The sequence below is a fragment of the Diplodia seriata genome (assembly GCF_021436955.1).
Source record: "Diplodia seriata strain FDS-637 chromosome Unknown scaffold_12, whole genome shotgun sequence".
Lineage (NCBI taxonomy): Eukaryota > Fungi > Ascomycota > Dothideomycetes > Botryosphaeriales > Botryosphaeriaceae > Diplodia > Diplodia seriata.
Genome location: NW_027117319.1, coordinates 355,148 through 370,760, shown reverse-complemented (window position 1 = coordinate 370,760; position 15,613 = coordinate 355,148). Strand labels below are relative to the sequence as shown.

General features: G+C 57.5%; 6 protein-coding genes across 6 annotated transcripts; 3 read left to right on the top strand and 3 right to left on the bottom strand.

The window, feature by feature from the left end:
* Positions 1 to 797: 797 nt before the first annotated feature.
* On the top strand, positions 798 to 3,046 carry SLS55_010253 (uncharacterized protein; the record flags this gene model as incomplete). The annotated part of the gene is made up of 3 exons (XM_066781642.1): positions 798 to 1,110; positions 1,691 to 1,727; positions 1,852 to 3,046. 3 exons carry the CDS (start codon positions 798 to 800, stop codon positions 3,044 to 3,046), a joined length of 1,545 nt encoding a protein of 514 aa, XP_066627925.1.
* A 1,414-nt stretch (positions 3,047 to 4,460) lies between these two features.
* Positions 4,461 to 5,165, bottom strand: SLS55_010252 (uncharacterized protein; the record flags this gene model as incomplete). The annotated part of the gene is made up of 2 exons (XM_066781641.1): positions 4,461 to 4,714; positions 4,802 to 5,165. The coding sequence occupies 2 exons, from the start codon at positions 5,163 to 5,165 to the stop codon at positions 4,461 to 4,463; spliced, it is 618 nt and encodes a 205-aa protein (XP_066627924.1).
* Positions 5,166 to 6,548: 1,383 nt separating this feature from the next.
* SLS55_010251 (uncharacterized protein) lies at positions 6,549 to 7,795 on the top strand (the record flags this gene model as incomplete). Its single annotated transcript, XM_066781640.1, has 2 exons — positions 6,549 to 6,585; positions 6,648 to 7,795. The coding sequence occupies 2 exons, from the start codon at positions 6,549 to 6,551 to the stop codon at positions 7,793 to 7,795; spliced, it is 1,185 nt and encodes a 394-aa protein (XP_066627923.1).
* A 696-nt stretch (positions 7,796 to 8,491) lies between these two features.
* SLS55_010250 (uncharacterized protein) lies at positions 8,492 to 10,788 on the bottom strand (the record flags this gene model as incomplete). Its single annotated transcript, XM_066781639.1, has 2 exons — positions 8,492 to 10,283; positions 10,334 to 10,788. 2 exons carry the CDS (start codon positions 10,786 to 10,788, stop codon positions 8,492 to 8,494), a joined length of 2,247 nt encoding a protein of 748 aa, XP_066627922.1.
* A 2,017-nt stretch (positions 10,789 to 12,805) lies between these two features.
* SLS55_010249 (uncharacterized protein) lies at positions 12,806 to 14,320 on the top strand (the record flags this gene model as incomplete). Its single annotated transcript, XM_066781638.1, has 2 exons — positions 12,806 to 12,809; positions 13,044 to 14,320. The coding sequence occupies 2 exons, from the start codon at positions 12,806 to 12,808 to the stop codon at positions 14,318 to 14,320; spliced, it is 1,281 nt and encodes a 426-aa protein (XP_066627921.1).
* A 198-nt stretch (positions 14,321 to 14,518) lies between these two features.
* On the bottom strand, positions 14,519 to 15,394 carry TEF4_2 (elongation factor EF-1 gamma subunit; the record flags this gene model as incomplete). The annotated part of the gene is made up of 3 exons (XM_066781637.1): positions 14,519 to 14,656; positions 14,846 to 15,057; positions 15,205 to 15,394. 3 exons carry the CDS (start codon positions 15,392 to 15,394, stop codon positions 14,519 to 14,521), a joined length of 540 nt encoding a protein of 179 aa, XP_066627920.1.
* Between the last annotated feature and the right edge of the window lie 219 nt (positions 15,395 to 15,613).

Sequence of the window (15,613 nt, the reverse complement as noted above, 5' to 3'; positions counted from 1 at the left end):
GTATGGTCGAACTCTACCCGTTCAGCCAATTGAAAGGATACATACTGCCACTACCTGGGCAGTCGTATCGCTCTTCGCAACTATTGACGAGCTGTTACTTGGCTACGTCAGGCAGCAACAGGCAACAGACGTCTGTGCGTGACTGCGCCACAATCCATGCTACTTAAGCTTCTGATTCCCACTTCCAGCCGGATCTGGCTCGACATCACTCAACTTTTGCAAGAAAATCCATAAATACGTCATGGATCAGGCCAATCAGTCTCCTCAGCCCTTGTTCTCAGATCAAAGCGGCAGTGCGCTGCTCAGGTTACCCACCGAGCTTCGCCTGCTGATTTGGGAGCACGTTTTCCCGAGCGGTGGATACTTGCCCATGGCGACCAATATCAAAACGGGGGAATGGTCCATTCTACGGCGTTCCAAACACGGGAGTCCGTCACTTTCTACACTCGAACAACAACACAAGCTAACGATTCACCAACAGCTAATTCCGACTGGATCCGACACTACGAGCCCCTCCGGCGCCACGGCTACCAACTCGAACGGATGCGACCAGTGGGGGGGATGTTTCCACACGGCGATCCCTCAACGCTAGCGACCTTAGCATTAGTGTGCCGCACAATGTATATACAGCCCATCCTACCACGACGAAAAACGACACTCGTAGCTGACGGGAGCGGGAAAAAAACAGCCACGCAGAAGTCATACCCATCCTCTACGGCGGCTCGATCTTCGGCATCAACCACGACTGGCAACTGTCCGCGTTCCTGCAGCACATCTCTCCCCGCTGCGCCCGCCACATGCGTCACATCTTCGTCGCCGTCAGGCTGTACGGCAACGAGCACTCCCCCGAGTGGGCCGCGGCGTGCGCCACGCTCCTCCGTCTGCCCAACTTGAAGACGGTGGACTTCGATATCATCCCAAGGATGCTCCCGCCGCACCCGCCGGATGACGAGCTGATGGCGTCGATTCTGGAGCGGTTGGCGCCGTTCGAGGGTCAGTCGCCGCGCAGCGGGGTGTGGAGTTTCCGCGTCTTTAGCGTGGAGGGGTGGCGGGCTGCGTTTGAGGAGAGGGGGATCCCGTTTATTGTCAAGGACGCGAATGACCCGAGAGGTAGGCTTATCAAGAGAGGGTGATAGCATTAAACCTGTGTACGGGGGGAAACTTGCCGAAGACTTTGTTTAATTTGAAATATGGTGTGGCTCTCTTGGTCTCGATCCACTGGTGGTTCCAAAGCTGCAGGAAATCGGGAAGGCGAAGGATCGTTTTGGGGCGGTGGACTTCTTGGAATCATGGATTCTGGATTTGCCGCTGAGGAATTGTTTCTATCACTGGCGCTGGTGGAGAAAAGTGCGTAGAACATTCCGTGTTGACTTGGTTATAATATCAATGTACTAATTTTAGAAGGCCATAACTCTTACTTAGGATTACATCTATAGTATATGGAAGGGTCGAAGTTGAGAACGCGAAATTCCGTCTCACGGGTGGAGTTGCTTCTCAGCCACTTAGCCAGCACAATGGCCTTAGGGTGCTTCACTCGTCAGGCTCGCTCAGATGTGGCCAATTGCTGCCTTGCTCAGCTATGTTCATATTCATCGTCCAATCAGTAAACACCATGCCGGAGCACTTGTTCAGTCGGAGCACTTGTTCAGACACAAGGTCAGAACTACGAGTTGTTGCTTAACACCAGTAGCCAACGTGGTGGACTACAGTCACAGTCCCCCAACAACGTCAGTCACCTTTGGTGTCTATATAAACTCTTACTCCAGCTAACCATTCCTCCAAACTACACCAAAAACTCCCACCGCCCACTTCAAGGATGTCGGCCAACAACACCAACACCAACCCAAGTAGGTGCCAGGCCTACCCGGACCACCGCCAATTCATCCTGCAGAAGCTCAACCATGCCACCTGCCCCCACGGCCGCGACTTCCCCCGCGAGGATCGCAGATGCTGCATCTGTCTTGAAGACATCCACGACAACAGCACCGTGGCACAAGTCTGCCCGCAATCGCCCAAGCACATCTACCACTGGCTCTGCATGATCCAGTGGCTCAACAAGTGGAGCGACGAGAACGAGGAGTACAACCGTACCTGCCCCACCTGCCGGGCCGAGATGTTACTCGTCCAGAAGAGCTCGTTCACCCACCACGAACCCTTCCCCCCGCCCACCCAGCACGTGCTCAACCGGCGGGACGAGATCGAGGACAGCTGGGCCGACTTGATGACCTATCGCAGGGCCCTGGTGTCGAGCTCGGTCGGCGGCTATGTGCTGCCTCCGCTCGACGACAATGCCGTGGATCGCGCGTTGCCGATTCGGTACGCGATGATGGGCGATACGGGCAGTTCTAGAGAGCTCGCTGTTGTCCTGATGGCGCTGGCGGATCCGTTGCAGATCGAGGTCATGCGCAGCGCGGCGTACATGACGGAGGACTATGCCCAGCTGGACAGTCTGTTGTACTTTGCCGACGAGCTCCGGTATGGATTTGAAACTGGGTCCCCTTTACCCAGCCCTCAAGCCGCCCGTCAACCAGACTCTGCGACGGATCAAATGGAAGCGCAGCACATTTCTGGAGCAGAGGATTCCTATGCGACGCAGGAAGAGGGGGAAGAGCTCGAAGAAGATGAGGGCAAAGAGGGCGAAGATGATGACGGAGATGAGGAGGAGGCTTCTGAAGGCGAGACTCTTGTCGATGGGTCGAAAGATGGACAGGGTGACACGGAAGAGACTGATGGTGAGATGACTCTCCTACAGGAAACGCACGACACTGATCCTGAAAAGCCTCCATCCCCGGAGCCTGACTCTCAGGTGGAGGAGGAGGACTCTCAGATGGAGGAGGACGACTCTCAGGTGGAGGAGCAGGACTCGCAGATGGAGGAGTATGACTCGGAGGAGTATGACTCCGAAGACCCTTCCGACGACGAAGAAATGTCCGACCCGGATGAGGAGGACAAGTCGCAAGAAATCTTCATGTCTGACGCGGTTGACCAAATGCGCGACGAAGAGTCTCAAGGTAGTTCGTCTCCCGAGTGGGAAAACGTTATTTAGACAAATAACTTGGAAGGTAGAGAGACACCGCCAGTGGATTAGAGAAGTTTGACAACAAATATATCAATTGCTTAGCTTAAGTGTCCATGAAAGCCGTGATAGAACGCCTTGCATTAAGAGAGTACCGAAGTAGTAACGATGGTGGAGCCGAAAGGTTAACAAGCAAGATAGTACCACACTAGTTTACTTTTCATCGAAATACCTTACTCGTCAACTCCTGGTGGCTCCAAGTCAAGGGCGTGAGTTAAGACCAAATTAGAGAACCTCTTCATATGTCTTCTTCGCTAAATCCCTCTAAATTAATGCGTCAGGTCTTTTTGTAAGGTGGTTATGGAAGAGAATACGACAGCCCGAGCTGTAAGAACCAACTACTCAATTACCTTTCCACCAGAATGCGGGCAACGATACGGATCCGCATACGACTCCTAGCTTTAACGAAGACCACTCTATAAGGCGCAGTAGTCTCGGCACTTGTAACAAACCCCTCGGCAGATGCCGATTATTCGTCGGCTATCACTTTTGAAACTACTGAGATGCAACAAGTGGGGTTTCAGTCGGACTTTGAGGCCCTGTCCCACCAATAAATATTGTAACCTGGGCGATCGGTCACTGTGCGCTAACTTCACCTCACTCAAAAGGCTATTGATTGCCCTGCTGAGGTATACGAAACACCTTACGCCAACGACATATATACTTCGCAACTGATCTCTGTTGTCGAAAGTGTATATATCTAAGCATGCTGTAGAAGATTTGGGTATCTTCAAGCGATATCCAGTGGCGTGTGACTAGATTTGAGCAAAGAAAGACCTTCACCGAAGGTGGATTGCAAAACTATTAGCCTTATTAGATTATGAAAGTTCGATAACATTGAACTGCTTTATGGTATCGTGGCAATTCTCTTATTCTATGATAAACTTTGTACGATATGACAGTTGAACTATATCGTAACAGATGTAACTGCTTGAAGCTTTATCAGGAGAGATGCGTGCCACCTTTACTAATGGTATAGTCATACTGGGTCGGAATAGTTCTATTCGCGAACTGATTCTAAGCAACGCTGACACATGGCGAAGCACAAGATAAGCATTATTCGTTGTCACTAAACCAGAGTCAAGAGAGGGATTCTGTCCAGTAAGCGATAAAGGTGCTCAGAAGCGGGGATGAACGGAGCGATCAAACGATTTACATAGAATTCTCCACGTATATCCTACCCTGAATGCGTGGCCTTTAGGCAAAGTCATCTCATTTGCTATAGGCCATCATCCCTTCACTTCCTCCTGTCTTAGGTCTGGCTTGTCTCGCCTACTTCGATGGTTTTTTTTTCAGAAATGCCCAAAAATAAAGAAAAAAAAAAACAAGAGAAAAAGTCCAATGAAGTAGCTTCCTGCCGTTCCCATCAACCCTTGTTCTCCCATTACTGCACCTTCAAACTCGGCCTCTTGATCATGCATATGACCTTGTAGCTCTCACCATTCGGGGTCCAGTGGGAGACATCAATCTCATCGGCCGCCTCAAACCCCATCTTCTTATACAAGAAGAAGCCACGGGGCGTCGCCTCCAAATACACCGGCACACCATCCTTCTCACCCTGCTCGATCCCCCACCGCACCAGCGCGGCACCAATCCCCTTCCCCTGATGATCCGGATGCGTGGCCAGGGAAGCCAAATCTGCAGTTTTCAGCCACAAAATCAGCACACACACACACACGCAACCCCCACCCCACCCTTGGACCCAACAAAACACAATCTACTCACACCAGAAATCCCTCGTATCCCCCAACACCCTCTTCTTCGCCTCCTCCATCAGCTTCGGCTGAGCTTCAAAAAACTCCCTGCGCACACACCTCGGCACCTCGCCCGTCGGATTCGCCGCGTTGCCCACACCCTCCCCCTGCCCCGGCCTCACCCACGCCGCGAACCCCGCGACGCCACCGTTCCCGTCGACCGAGACTTTGTGCGTCACGACGCCGGGATCCTCGAGCCGCTTCGTGAAGCGCGCCCGCCGCCAGTTCTCCTCGGCGTGGGGGTCGGCCGGGTCGATTAGTTCTGGCGGGAAGGTGGCGAGGCGGAGTGGGTCGTGCTGGAAGGCGGTGGAGCCGGTGGCGAGCATGGCGTCCATGTCGGCGAGGGTGGCGGGGTGGAGGGTGTAGGGGGTTGGGGGGGATGGCATTGTTGTTGTTGTTGTTGTGGTGGTGGTGGTGGTGTGTTCGGTGGGTGGTTTGGTTTGCTCGCGGGATTGGCTTTGATGGTGGCTCCTGTTTTTTGTGTCGAGAGTGTGTTGCGTCGAGAGTGTGCGGTGGAGACGTTGGTCGTATTTATGTGCGGTTGCTCGAGGCCGGTGTTGCGTCGTGGCGTTTCCGAGATGCACAACGCCATCAGGCAGCAATAAATAATGGGTATGCGAGTTTTTGGCGAACTCCGGCTTACCTGCGGCGTTCATATCGTGCCACCGGAGTTGGCGCTACGTGACGTTGGTTGGCGGAAGAAACGATGGGAGGATTCGGCACCCTCCCGTTTTCAGCAGGTGCACCGCGTGCCGAGGCGGAGACGGGCGTGGCGACGAATCAAGCACGGCGTCGTAATCGGCTTCTTCGCAAAGCTTAATTCTGCTGCCTAAACATGCCTCACTTGACAGCTTTCTCGTTGAAATTCGTAAACTATTATCCGAGAGGTATACAGAGATGCTCCAACATGTGTAGGACATCTCTATGAGTAGAGTAGCCCGAGTCTGGATCGTAGACTGGTACAATTTTTTGCACGGCGACACACTCTACAGAGCTTTAACTCCCGAGAAGACCTGATTGGATGTCTGATTTACCGTATTTGGTATGTTTTAATCGGCCTTCTCTTGCCGGCTGACTGCAATTTGCTTTTATAGGTGCGGAACGAGGTTTCTACTCGCTCTTACATGGGAACGGTTCTGTTGGTTCAATTTGCGTAGGCGGGCATTCTACAGACCTTGGCGGACCTAAGGGCTGCGTGTGATGTTTTATGCGTACAACTGTTTCTGTCCATGAGGAACTAATTTCCGTCGGCCCAGGCAAAAAAAACAACGGGTAGGTGGGAGAGGAACGAGGCGAGTAAATCAAAGAATGTGAAGAGTAAATCCGAGCGGGCGTGCGGGTGGAGTGTATTCGACCAAATAACCAAAAACAACATTCGAGAAGGGTGATGGTCGGGCGACAATACTAGGTCGAAGAGTACCTATGTTGTGTGTGGCGACATTAAATAGAAAAGGGTCTTCATAGACTGCTGCCTGGGGTGCGCATGTGGCTGCGCCCGTGCGTGGCTGGTGCCTGTTCAACATCAACACCAGAACTAAAGCGCCAGCTTTATGTCGATATGATTTGTCCAGTAGAGAATGCTGCTGCCTATCTGTGCCATGCTGCCTGGCCGTGCCTCACAGCACACGCATTTATTCATCTAGTGCCTTCAGAGAGAATCATTTCACAGGAACATCCAGAGTCCACCAAGCGCCGACATTCCCATCAAGATAACTACCATGTACATGACATCAGAGCAGTACGAACTCCTCCACGGTACGTCAGAGAGCCGCCACTCTCCCCAGCCAGGCTCCTACCGCGACTAACCCCCCAACCAGACGCCCGCAAGCGCGTCCCCCGCTACCTCTTCCGCGCCTTCACAACCAGCCCACGCAGCAGCAGCGGCAGCAGCGCTGGTAGCGACCCCGAAGCCCCCAGCACCATCCCCAGCACGGCAGCCTCGCGGCACGCACACACACAAGAAATGCTCTCAGCGCACCTTGCATGGTCGCACACCGCGCCCGGCTTATCCGAGACGTTCCACTCATGGACCAGCTCGCTCCTCTGCGCGCTCCGCCACGCCATGCGCAAGACATACGTGCGGCCCACGCAACCCGCATGCTCCGTCCACATCGCCGTCCTCGACACGTCGTCCAACTACGCGCTGCCCGTGTGGCCGGCGACGGCGCTGTACGACGCGTACGGCCTCGCGCCGCGCGCGTCGACGCGCACCCGCGCCTGGCGCGCGCTCGAGCGCCACTACTGCTTCGGCGAGTACCTCATGCTCGTGTGCGGCAGCGGCGCCGATCTGCGGATCCTGCAGGCGGAGTGCCGCGTCGCGTCGCTGCAGCGCCTGCTGGGCGGCGGCCTGGGCGAGTTGCTGCCGGAACTGTTCGCGGACGGGGGCGAACGGGGGCGCGAGGACCTGGCGCGCGCTATCAGGGATAATAGGAGTGTGCTGTGCTGCGTGCGCGGCACGGAGGTGCTGACGCGGCGTGAGGTGGTGCTGGCGAGGCGGTTGGGCGAGTGTTTTGCGGCGGCGGGGGAGCGGGATGGTGGTGCTTTCGCTTTCCCCGTCGCGGTGGCGTTCTTGTCGCTGAGGCGGTGGGACGGGCTGTTTGGGACGGCGGGCCGCCCCGGAAAGACGGAGCTGCTTGATGAGATTCTGGACGAGCTGGGGGGCTTGGAGATCCCGGACGGCTTGGGCGGCGAGGAGGACTTTGGCGGCGTGGATGAGTCGCTTAGACGGTACATGCCTCACGAGGCCGGTCTGTTCAGGACGCTGTGTCAAAGGCTGGCTGCCCGTAGCCACGGCGAGGGGTGTGATGACGGGGATGATGTGGCGGCAGCCATATCGGGGTTGAGCAGTGAGTATCTCGTCGTCCTGACAGGCCGGAAAACAACGAAGCTTATCGATCTTTTAGTTGGTAATTCCACTCAAGCGAGTGGTGGCTTTGTGAACCCTTTCCTTGCTATGCTGGGGTGAGGTGAGCAGAATGGAGTCAGTGCGCTTGTCAAATCGCGCGGGGGAAAGGTGGTTAGTAAGCTATTGAGGGCAGTCACCCCCCGCGCGAAAATGATATACTAGCTTGAATAACTGTCAGTTCACACGTCTGTCAATATGTTGGCAACCTAGGCGCGTGGGGGAGTCTTATTGACGGCTATTGAAGACTCTGATGTCCCCTCAAGAAAACCATAGATCCATCACGGCGACCTGCTAACGATCAGTCCACACACTTGTCCATACTTTTGCCACCCGGGGGTGCGGGAGCATTTTCTATAGGGGATTCTGTTAAGTCGAGTATTGCCCGTGCGCTGGTATTGCTGTTGTGTTTGTATGCGTTTCGGTGGGGTTGGGGGCAATTATCGCTACCTCTCCAAGTATTTCATGTCTTGCAGTATCAGTCCGGCCAAAAATCTGTACAACATAGTTTCATTGAAACAGCTCCATGCGGAGAGCCTCCGTCGACAGCCAACTGTCACAGCTGTGCAGACGGACAATTGTGCGACTGCTTCACAGAAGGGATTCTCCCGTCACTATAGTAGCCCTGTCACTACATGATCATGATATTTGGTGGAAAAAGAATATTTTTATAATTCAACAGACCTGTATCTACCAATCCTTGTAGTCATAACTCATATCTAACCATCCCTAAACTCCAAGCATCCGAAATCCAATCCCCTACAAATCTGACCACTCGCTCTCGTTATCCTTCCTCGCCTTCTCGACATGGTCATGGAACTTCTTGCTCATCAGCATCACCCTGCGGAAATGCTCCTCCTTAACGACAATCTCATCGTCCTCCTTCCACTCGGGATCCTTGGAAGCCTCATACTCGGCAATGGCGATAGCAGACTGGAACGCATTGCGGATCTCGCGTCCATTCCACTCCTGCTCGGCCATCTCGCCATCCAGCACAAACGCCTGCGCCTCCTCGCACACCCTAATCTGGCCCTCGCACTCGCGGACCAGCTTCTGGAAGAACGTCTCCCAGATGCCGCGCCGCTTCTCGACGTCCAGCTTCTCGAAGCCGATGGCGACGTGGACACGCGACATGAAGGCGTCATCGATGTGCTCGACGCGGTTCGTCGTCAGGAACAGCAGGCCGCCAAAGTACTCCATCTTCCTGAGGAAGGCGGTGACGATGCCGTTGCGGGCGAGATCGGTGCTGCGGCGCTCGAGGAAGATGTCGGCCTCGTCGATCAGCAGCACGGCGCGCCAGCGGTGCGCGAGATCGAACCACTTAGTAATCTCCGACTCGATGCTCTCCTCGTTGGTGCCGAGGTCGCCGATGGTCAGGCTGACCATAGGGCGGCGCGTGTGCGCGGCCGTGGCCTCGACCGTGTACGTCTTGCCGACGCCGGGCGGCCCGTACAGCAGCACGGCGACGCCGGCGCCCTTTCCCTTGACGAAGTCGGCGGACCACTTGACCTTGGACTTGAGCTGGCGGTGCGACAGCGCCTTGATGATCTCGCCGTTCTCGTCGCCGATGTTGGCGTCGGGCGGGAGGTACTTGGGCGCGGCGACGGGCGCGGTGCGGTCGATGTGCACGGGCGCCCACGTCTTCTCGTCGAGCGCGAAGCCCGTCATGATGGGGCACAGCAGGAAGAGGTGGTCGTCCGACATCCACTCGCGCGGGTGCTTCTCGGCGTTGAGCGCGATGGGCTGCGTCACTGACTTGTCCGTCTTGGGCGGGGTGTCCTTCTCCTCGACGCTGTAGTCGCCCGTCAGGCTCCACTTGTGGTCCGGCATGTCGCTGCCCGACGGCAGCGTCGTCTCGATGATGAGCGGGCCCTTGTACGGCCGCTTCTTCTCGTCGCCGAACTCGCCGTCGTGCCGGAGGTACGCGTGGCCGCCGTCCCAGATGATGTCGCGCATGCGCGCGCCGCGCTGGACGAACTTGGCGCGGCGGCCGCTGCTACCGTCGCCGGCAGACTCCTCCGTCTTGTCGAGGTACTCGCGCGGGTAGATGGGCAGGCTGGTCACCGTCTTCTCGCCCTCGAAGTAGGGCACGTCGACGGAGACCTCGGCGGTGCGGATCGACGACGAGTACCACGTGTGGTCGAGCAGCCACGCCGTCACCTTCCACTTGTGGATGTCCGGGTTGTCGCTGTCGGTCGTGATCTCGGCCTCGCGGATGACGACGCCCAGCCACGTGTCGTCGTGCATGGCGTACGACAGCGAGCCCGGCCGCAGCAGGTACCACATGTCGTCCCACGTCACCGTGGCGGCGTCCTTCTTCAGCCGCCGGCGGGCGGGGAGCACAGTCTTCTCCACGTGCGGGTCGAGGAACTCGAGCAGGGTCTGCAGGTGCTCGTACTTGACGTCGGCGTCGGTCTTCTCTGCCTCGGCCGAGTCGGCGGGCGTCCGCTCGAGGGCGAGGCTGTTGCTCAGGTTCCGGAGCTCGGTGATGTAGTGCACGAGGGCGCAGTACGGCTCGTGGACGGTGATGGTGTCACCAGTCAGGTTCTGGCTTTGGCAGGCGTCAATTGCTGTTCGGGATCCGGATGGCTAAATGCTTACCTCGGGTAGTACTCGACAACTTCCCTGATGGCGTCCAGGAGGAGCGGCGAATGGATGACCATTCTCGTCTGACCGACATCGACAATCCGCTTGCCCTCCAGGGTGCGCTCCGGCTTCGGCTTCTTCTCGTCGTCATCCTCATCGTCGTCGTCGTCGTCTTCCAGGTTCAGCGGACCGTCGGCCTTGAACATTTTCATGTAGTCCGAGTACTTGGGCCGTTTCGAGGCGACCTTCAGCGATGTGATGATCTCGAAAACGGGCATCGTCTCGTCCACGTCGGTGGGGCCTGTCGTGACCTGCAGGTCGAACGGGGCGTCATCCTGCTTGCAGTCGAACTTGGGGCCGTACTGGTCCTCGCACTCGACCTTGTAGCGGATGCGGGGAGTCGGCTTGGGCGCCTCGTTGGCCGCGGCCACGGTGGCGGCCGGGACTTCCACGGTCTTTGTGTCCGCCATTGTGCTTGTTGTCCGGATAAGCTTGGTGGTGTTGATGGGGTATCAAGAAAGACCGAGTGAGGTGGGACGCGTGGAGGAAGGAAGTGTTTGGATGGTGAGGCCTTGGAGGGCAGGAGCTGGAGGTTATAAGCAAGTAGAGGAGTTAGGCGGCAGAGGAAGCCTCAGCCACCACCTGCTTACCGTCCCCGCGAAATTGTGGGTTCAGGCGCAGAAGGATGGTGTAGGCGGGCCGTGCGGCAGCAGGCAGAAGCGCGCCGGTGAGATCTAAGCTTGGGCCGAGTCCGAATCGGTACTCCGCAAAAGTCGGTGTCGCTGTCTGGCCCAGCTTTGAATGCGTCACAGCCTCGACGCGTCTCGTCATCCAATGCACCGCTTGCAGGCAGCAGCAGCGACCATGTTCATCCACCAGTTTGCATGGCCTCTGGCTGCACGGGAAAATGCTGAAACATGGCTTGCAGCTTACGGAAGCCATACGACGTACCTGGATCTGTGTGTAACGGAGGCGCATTATTCGCACGTTGGAACTGACAAGAACAGGGCCTATCACGTCGTGGCAGTAGGGCCAGCCACGGTGCGTTGGCAGGCGGAGCGCTGATGCACCGCCCCCACGCTATGCCTGCCTGGTGTGTGGCTGAGCGGACGGCTGCCTGCCACAACAACCAAGTACTGAACAACATCGAACCTCCTCTTCGCTGATCTGCAAAGCTCCATACTCTGCGGGCGCAAGCATATTCCACCTCTTTGTTTGAGAGCCAGCCCAGGCCCGCACTCGCATACCTTCCCACTCGCCTTCCCACCCGCCTGCGCGCCCGCACGCCTTCCTGTGTTCCAGTTCTCAACTCCATGCTCACAATATGTTCCAGATCTCAGGCTGACCACTCGCTTGTCCGCACTTCACGCTGGATTCGTCATGACGACGGATAATATTCCGGCGAAGCGACGATCGCCAATCTGGTTGTGGTGGTGACGGGAGATCGGTTGCAGGCCCGAAAAGTGGGGGAGCGGGCAGATAAGCAGCAATGGAGGCCTTCCCCGCACCCTCTTGGGGCCCCAATGCCCAACACCATAAACTGAACATCACCTCAAACCGGAATAATCGTCTCTCTCTTTCATCCGTGCGCTTTCTGTCTTCGAAATGTCCAAATCCTGTGTGCGGCCCTTCAAATGTTCCGTCTGTTCACGGCCCTTTACTCGACAAGTAATGCGCCCTCCCCAAACCCGGAGACGACACTGACCTTCTGAACGCGCGACAGGAGAACTTGAAGCGACATGTACAAACACGTCAGTCTGTTATCTAAGTAGCCTCGGATCAGTTTTAATTGTCCTTTTCAGACCACCCCAGCGCGGTTTCGCGGTCCTACCCATGTCCGCAATGCGACGCTCGATTCTCGAGAAGGTACCTTCATTTGCAAGAGGCGCATGTAGCCATCGGGCTGATGATAAGGATCAGCGACCTCAGAAAGCGACACATCAGGAATTGCCACCCTTCAATTGAGATGATCCTGCCTGCCGTGCCATGGCAGTCAATCGAGGACGAGTTCTGTCTGCCGTCGACTCAAGCCCTGGACCACGATGATGCAGTACGCGCGAACGACGTTTCAATTGGAAAAAGCAGCTGTCTGATGAGTTTGTAGGACCTGTATCTGGGGCTCAATGCTCTGCCGGTAAAGCGAGCAGCACCGTATGTCAGTCTCCGCTACTTGCATGCCTGTCATCTCACCATGTGCGCAGTGAATGCCAACTGTGTGAAGCGTATTTCCGAAAGTTCCACCCAACCATGCCAACACTGCATGAACCTACCTTCGAGGTTGACACGGCACCAAAGGCCTTGCTCACCGCTGTCAGATGCATCGGCTCTCTGTACGGGTCAGCGGAATCCAGGTTTTCGGCCAGTAGAAAGCTCTTTGAGGAGGGCTACCACGCCCTGGAAGACTACGTAAGCCTTCATCATATCATGACAGCAAACTTGGATTGACACATTCCAGACAAGGGAGGACCGCAGCAGGTTTCAAGAAACATGGGTACTCCAGGCATACGTCTTGCTCGAAGCCTACGGAATCTACGTGTGCGATGACTCCCTGTTGTCAAAGGCCCAGAACATCCACCATGCCCTGGTCGGCGCCATCAGAGACTTGCAGATGACCCACGACGGCCATGCATCCCGACTGGAAACTCCAAACTCGCCCGAAGTCATGCCAGCCATGGCCGAGAACGACGCCGGGACGCTTCAGAAACGGTGGCTCGACTTCATCCAGGAAGAGTCACGAAAGAGGTTCGCTCGCCTCACACCTACGAACTCACTCATGTATTCACCGATATCAGATGCATCTACTCCATCTACCTCCTCGACTCCCAACTCTCCATCGCCTGCAACCTACGCCCGCAAATCTCCGCGCTGGAGATAAAATACGACCTCCCCTGCGCCGACGACCTGTGGAGCGCACGCACAGCCGCGGCCTGGGAGTCCACCCGCACCCAGCATTTCCGCTCCTTCAACGAGCCCGACGACCATTTCGCCTCGGACGAAGCCAAGCCGTCCGAAGGCTCGCTCTACGGCAGCACGCAGGACCTCCTGCACGCGCACGCCGGCTCCCGCCACCACTCCCACCCACTCCCACCACCATCCCCCACCCTCCGCCTGCTCTGGTACTCGCCCTTCGCCGCCCTCGTGCTAGTCACGCAGCTCCAAATGACGGCGCGCGAACTCACCCACGCCAGCTGCCTGCTCGAGCGGCCGCGCGGCGCCACCACCCAACGCAACCTCTCCATCCTCACCGAAGCCCAGTACGGCCAGATATCGCAGGCGCTACGTAACATCGCCGAGCTGATCCCGCCGCGACGACGACGGGCGGTGCCATCCAACAACACCAACACCAACAACGCCGGCGCAACCCCCACCCCCACCACCACCGGCAGCAGCAGCAGCAGCAGCAACAACAGCACCACCAGCTTCACCCCCCTCTGGCACGCCTTCTGGCTAACCCACCACTACACCTCCATCACCATCTCGCACCCGGACTCGCTCCTCGTCACCGGCGTCGTCGAGACGAACCTGCCCGCCGCCATCGCGACCGCGGGCCACCTCGCGCGCCCGCGCGCGCGCCGCGCCAACCGCGACGTCTACGAGGACCGCGACGTCTTCCGCATCCTGCGGGACCTGGAGGGGGCGTTGGGCGAGATTGATGGGGAGGAGCACGAACAAGATCAGGGGGATGAGAATCCGTTTCTTACGCTGCTGGCGTTTAAGATTTGTCTCGTGGGGTGGCGGATTGTGAGACTGACGATGGGGAAGGAGGGGGAGGGCCCGGCGGGGTTTGTGTTGGGGAGTGTTATGGAGGCGATTGGGAAGGGGGAGGAGGGGGGCGGGGCGGAGGCCGAGGTCGGGTATTTGAGGTGGGTGAGGGAGGCGCTGATGAGGAGGAGTGTTTGGCCCGTGGGCAGGTGGGAGGCGGCGATTGTGGATGAGGCGCTGACGGGGGCGGTGGAGTATGCTGCCGTGGTGAGGGAGGGTGGGGCGGGCGGCGTGGTGTGAGGATGGATGGATGAGATCTGTGGCGGGTATGAAGGCACGGCGGACCAGATGCATGTCTAAAGAGTCTTTTCGAGCTAAGGTATACGTCGAATCCTCATGTGTTCTATGTGCCTGAGGCCAGAAGGCGTCTGGTTCATTCATGCCGGTAGCCACGCTTCTACACCAGCAGCCACTCGTTTCAATGCCGGTAGACTCGACTCACGCCGGCGCCTTGTCTCCCACATTCGCCAGAACGTACGGCTCGCCGTCCACCTTTACATAAATCGGATCCGACTTGATCCGCCAGTAATACTCATGAATCTCCGGATGCTTCTCCGTCCACTTCTTCGCAAAAACCTGCACTCACCCCGCATCAGCAAACCCCCCAACGCACCGGCACGCACCAACCACCGCCCAAGACCACAGAACCGGGAAGAAAGAAAGAGAACTCACAAACTGATACCCCCTCGCCAACGCCGCCACGACAAACAAATCCGCCGCCGTCAGCCCGTCCCCGACAAGAAACTTCCTGCCAGTACCCCTCACCTCCCTGGCCACCACCTCCAGCATCGCCTCGCAGCCTTCCTCGGCCTTGGCCAACACCTCCGGGCTCGACGGCGCCTTGCCGATGACCGGGTTGATCCAGCCCATGATCGGCGGCAGCAGCTCGCTGTTCGCGAAGCTCGCCCACCGCAGCACCGAAGCCTCCTCCTCCACCGACCGCCCCAGCAGCGGAGTCGTTGGGTTCTGCTTCGCAACTACACCGGTCCGTGCGAGTCAGTCGGCGTCTCCTCTCTCTCCTCACCACCAACCAAACAAAAAAAATTACAATGTGGGGGTCGGGTCGGGTCGGGTCGGTGACGGACCGGGGGAAATAGGATTGGGGGGGAGGGGTGGAGACGTACGGTACCAAGTCACGGCGATGCACTCGTACACGACGAAGCCGTCCGGCCTCTCCAGCGCGGGCACCTTGCCGGTCGGGAAGCGCGACAGGTAGGCGGTGCCGACGCCGCCGCGCGACGGGTCGACTTTGATCGGCCACGCCTCCGCCACGGTGACGTCGAGGTTGTTGAGGGCTGCGACGTAGAGGCACATTGTCGCCCGCGGGGCTTTGGGGTAGGTGTAGAGCGTGCCAAAGGACATGTTTGGTGCGGGCAAATTGATTGGTGTTGTTGGAGGGACACCGTGTGCTGCTGGGGAGGAATCGGGGATGGAGTGGCACATACGCTTATTGCGATGCCGTTTTGTGGCTGCGAGGCGGGGGATGCAGGGCTCGGTGTTGCGGCGAAGAGCCGTGCGATAGCAGCGGTAGAC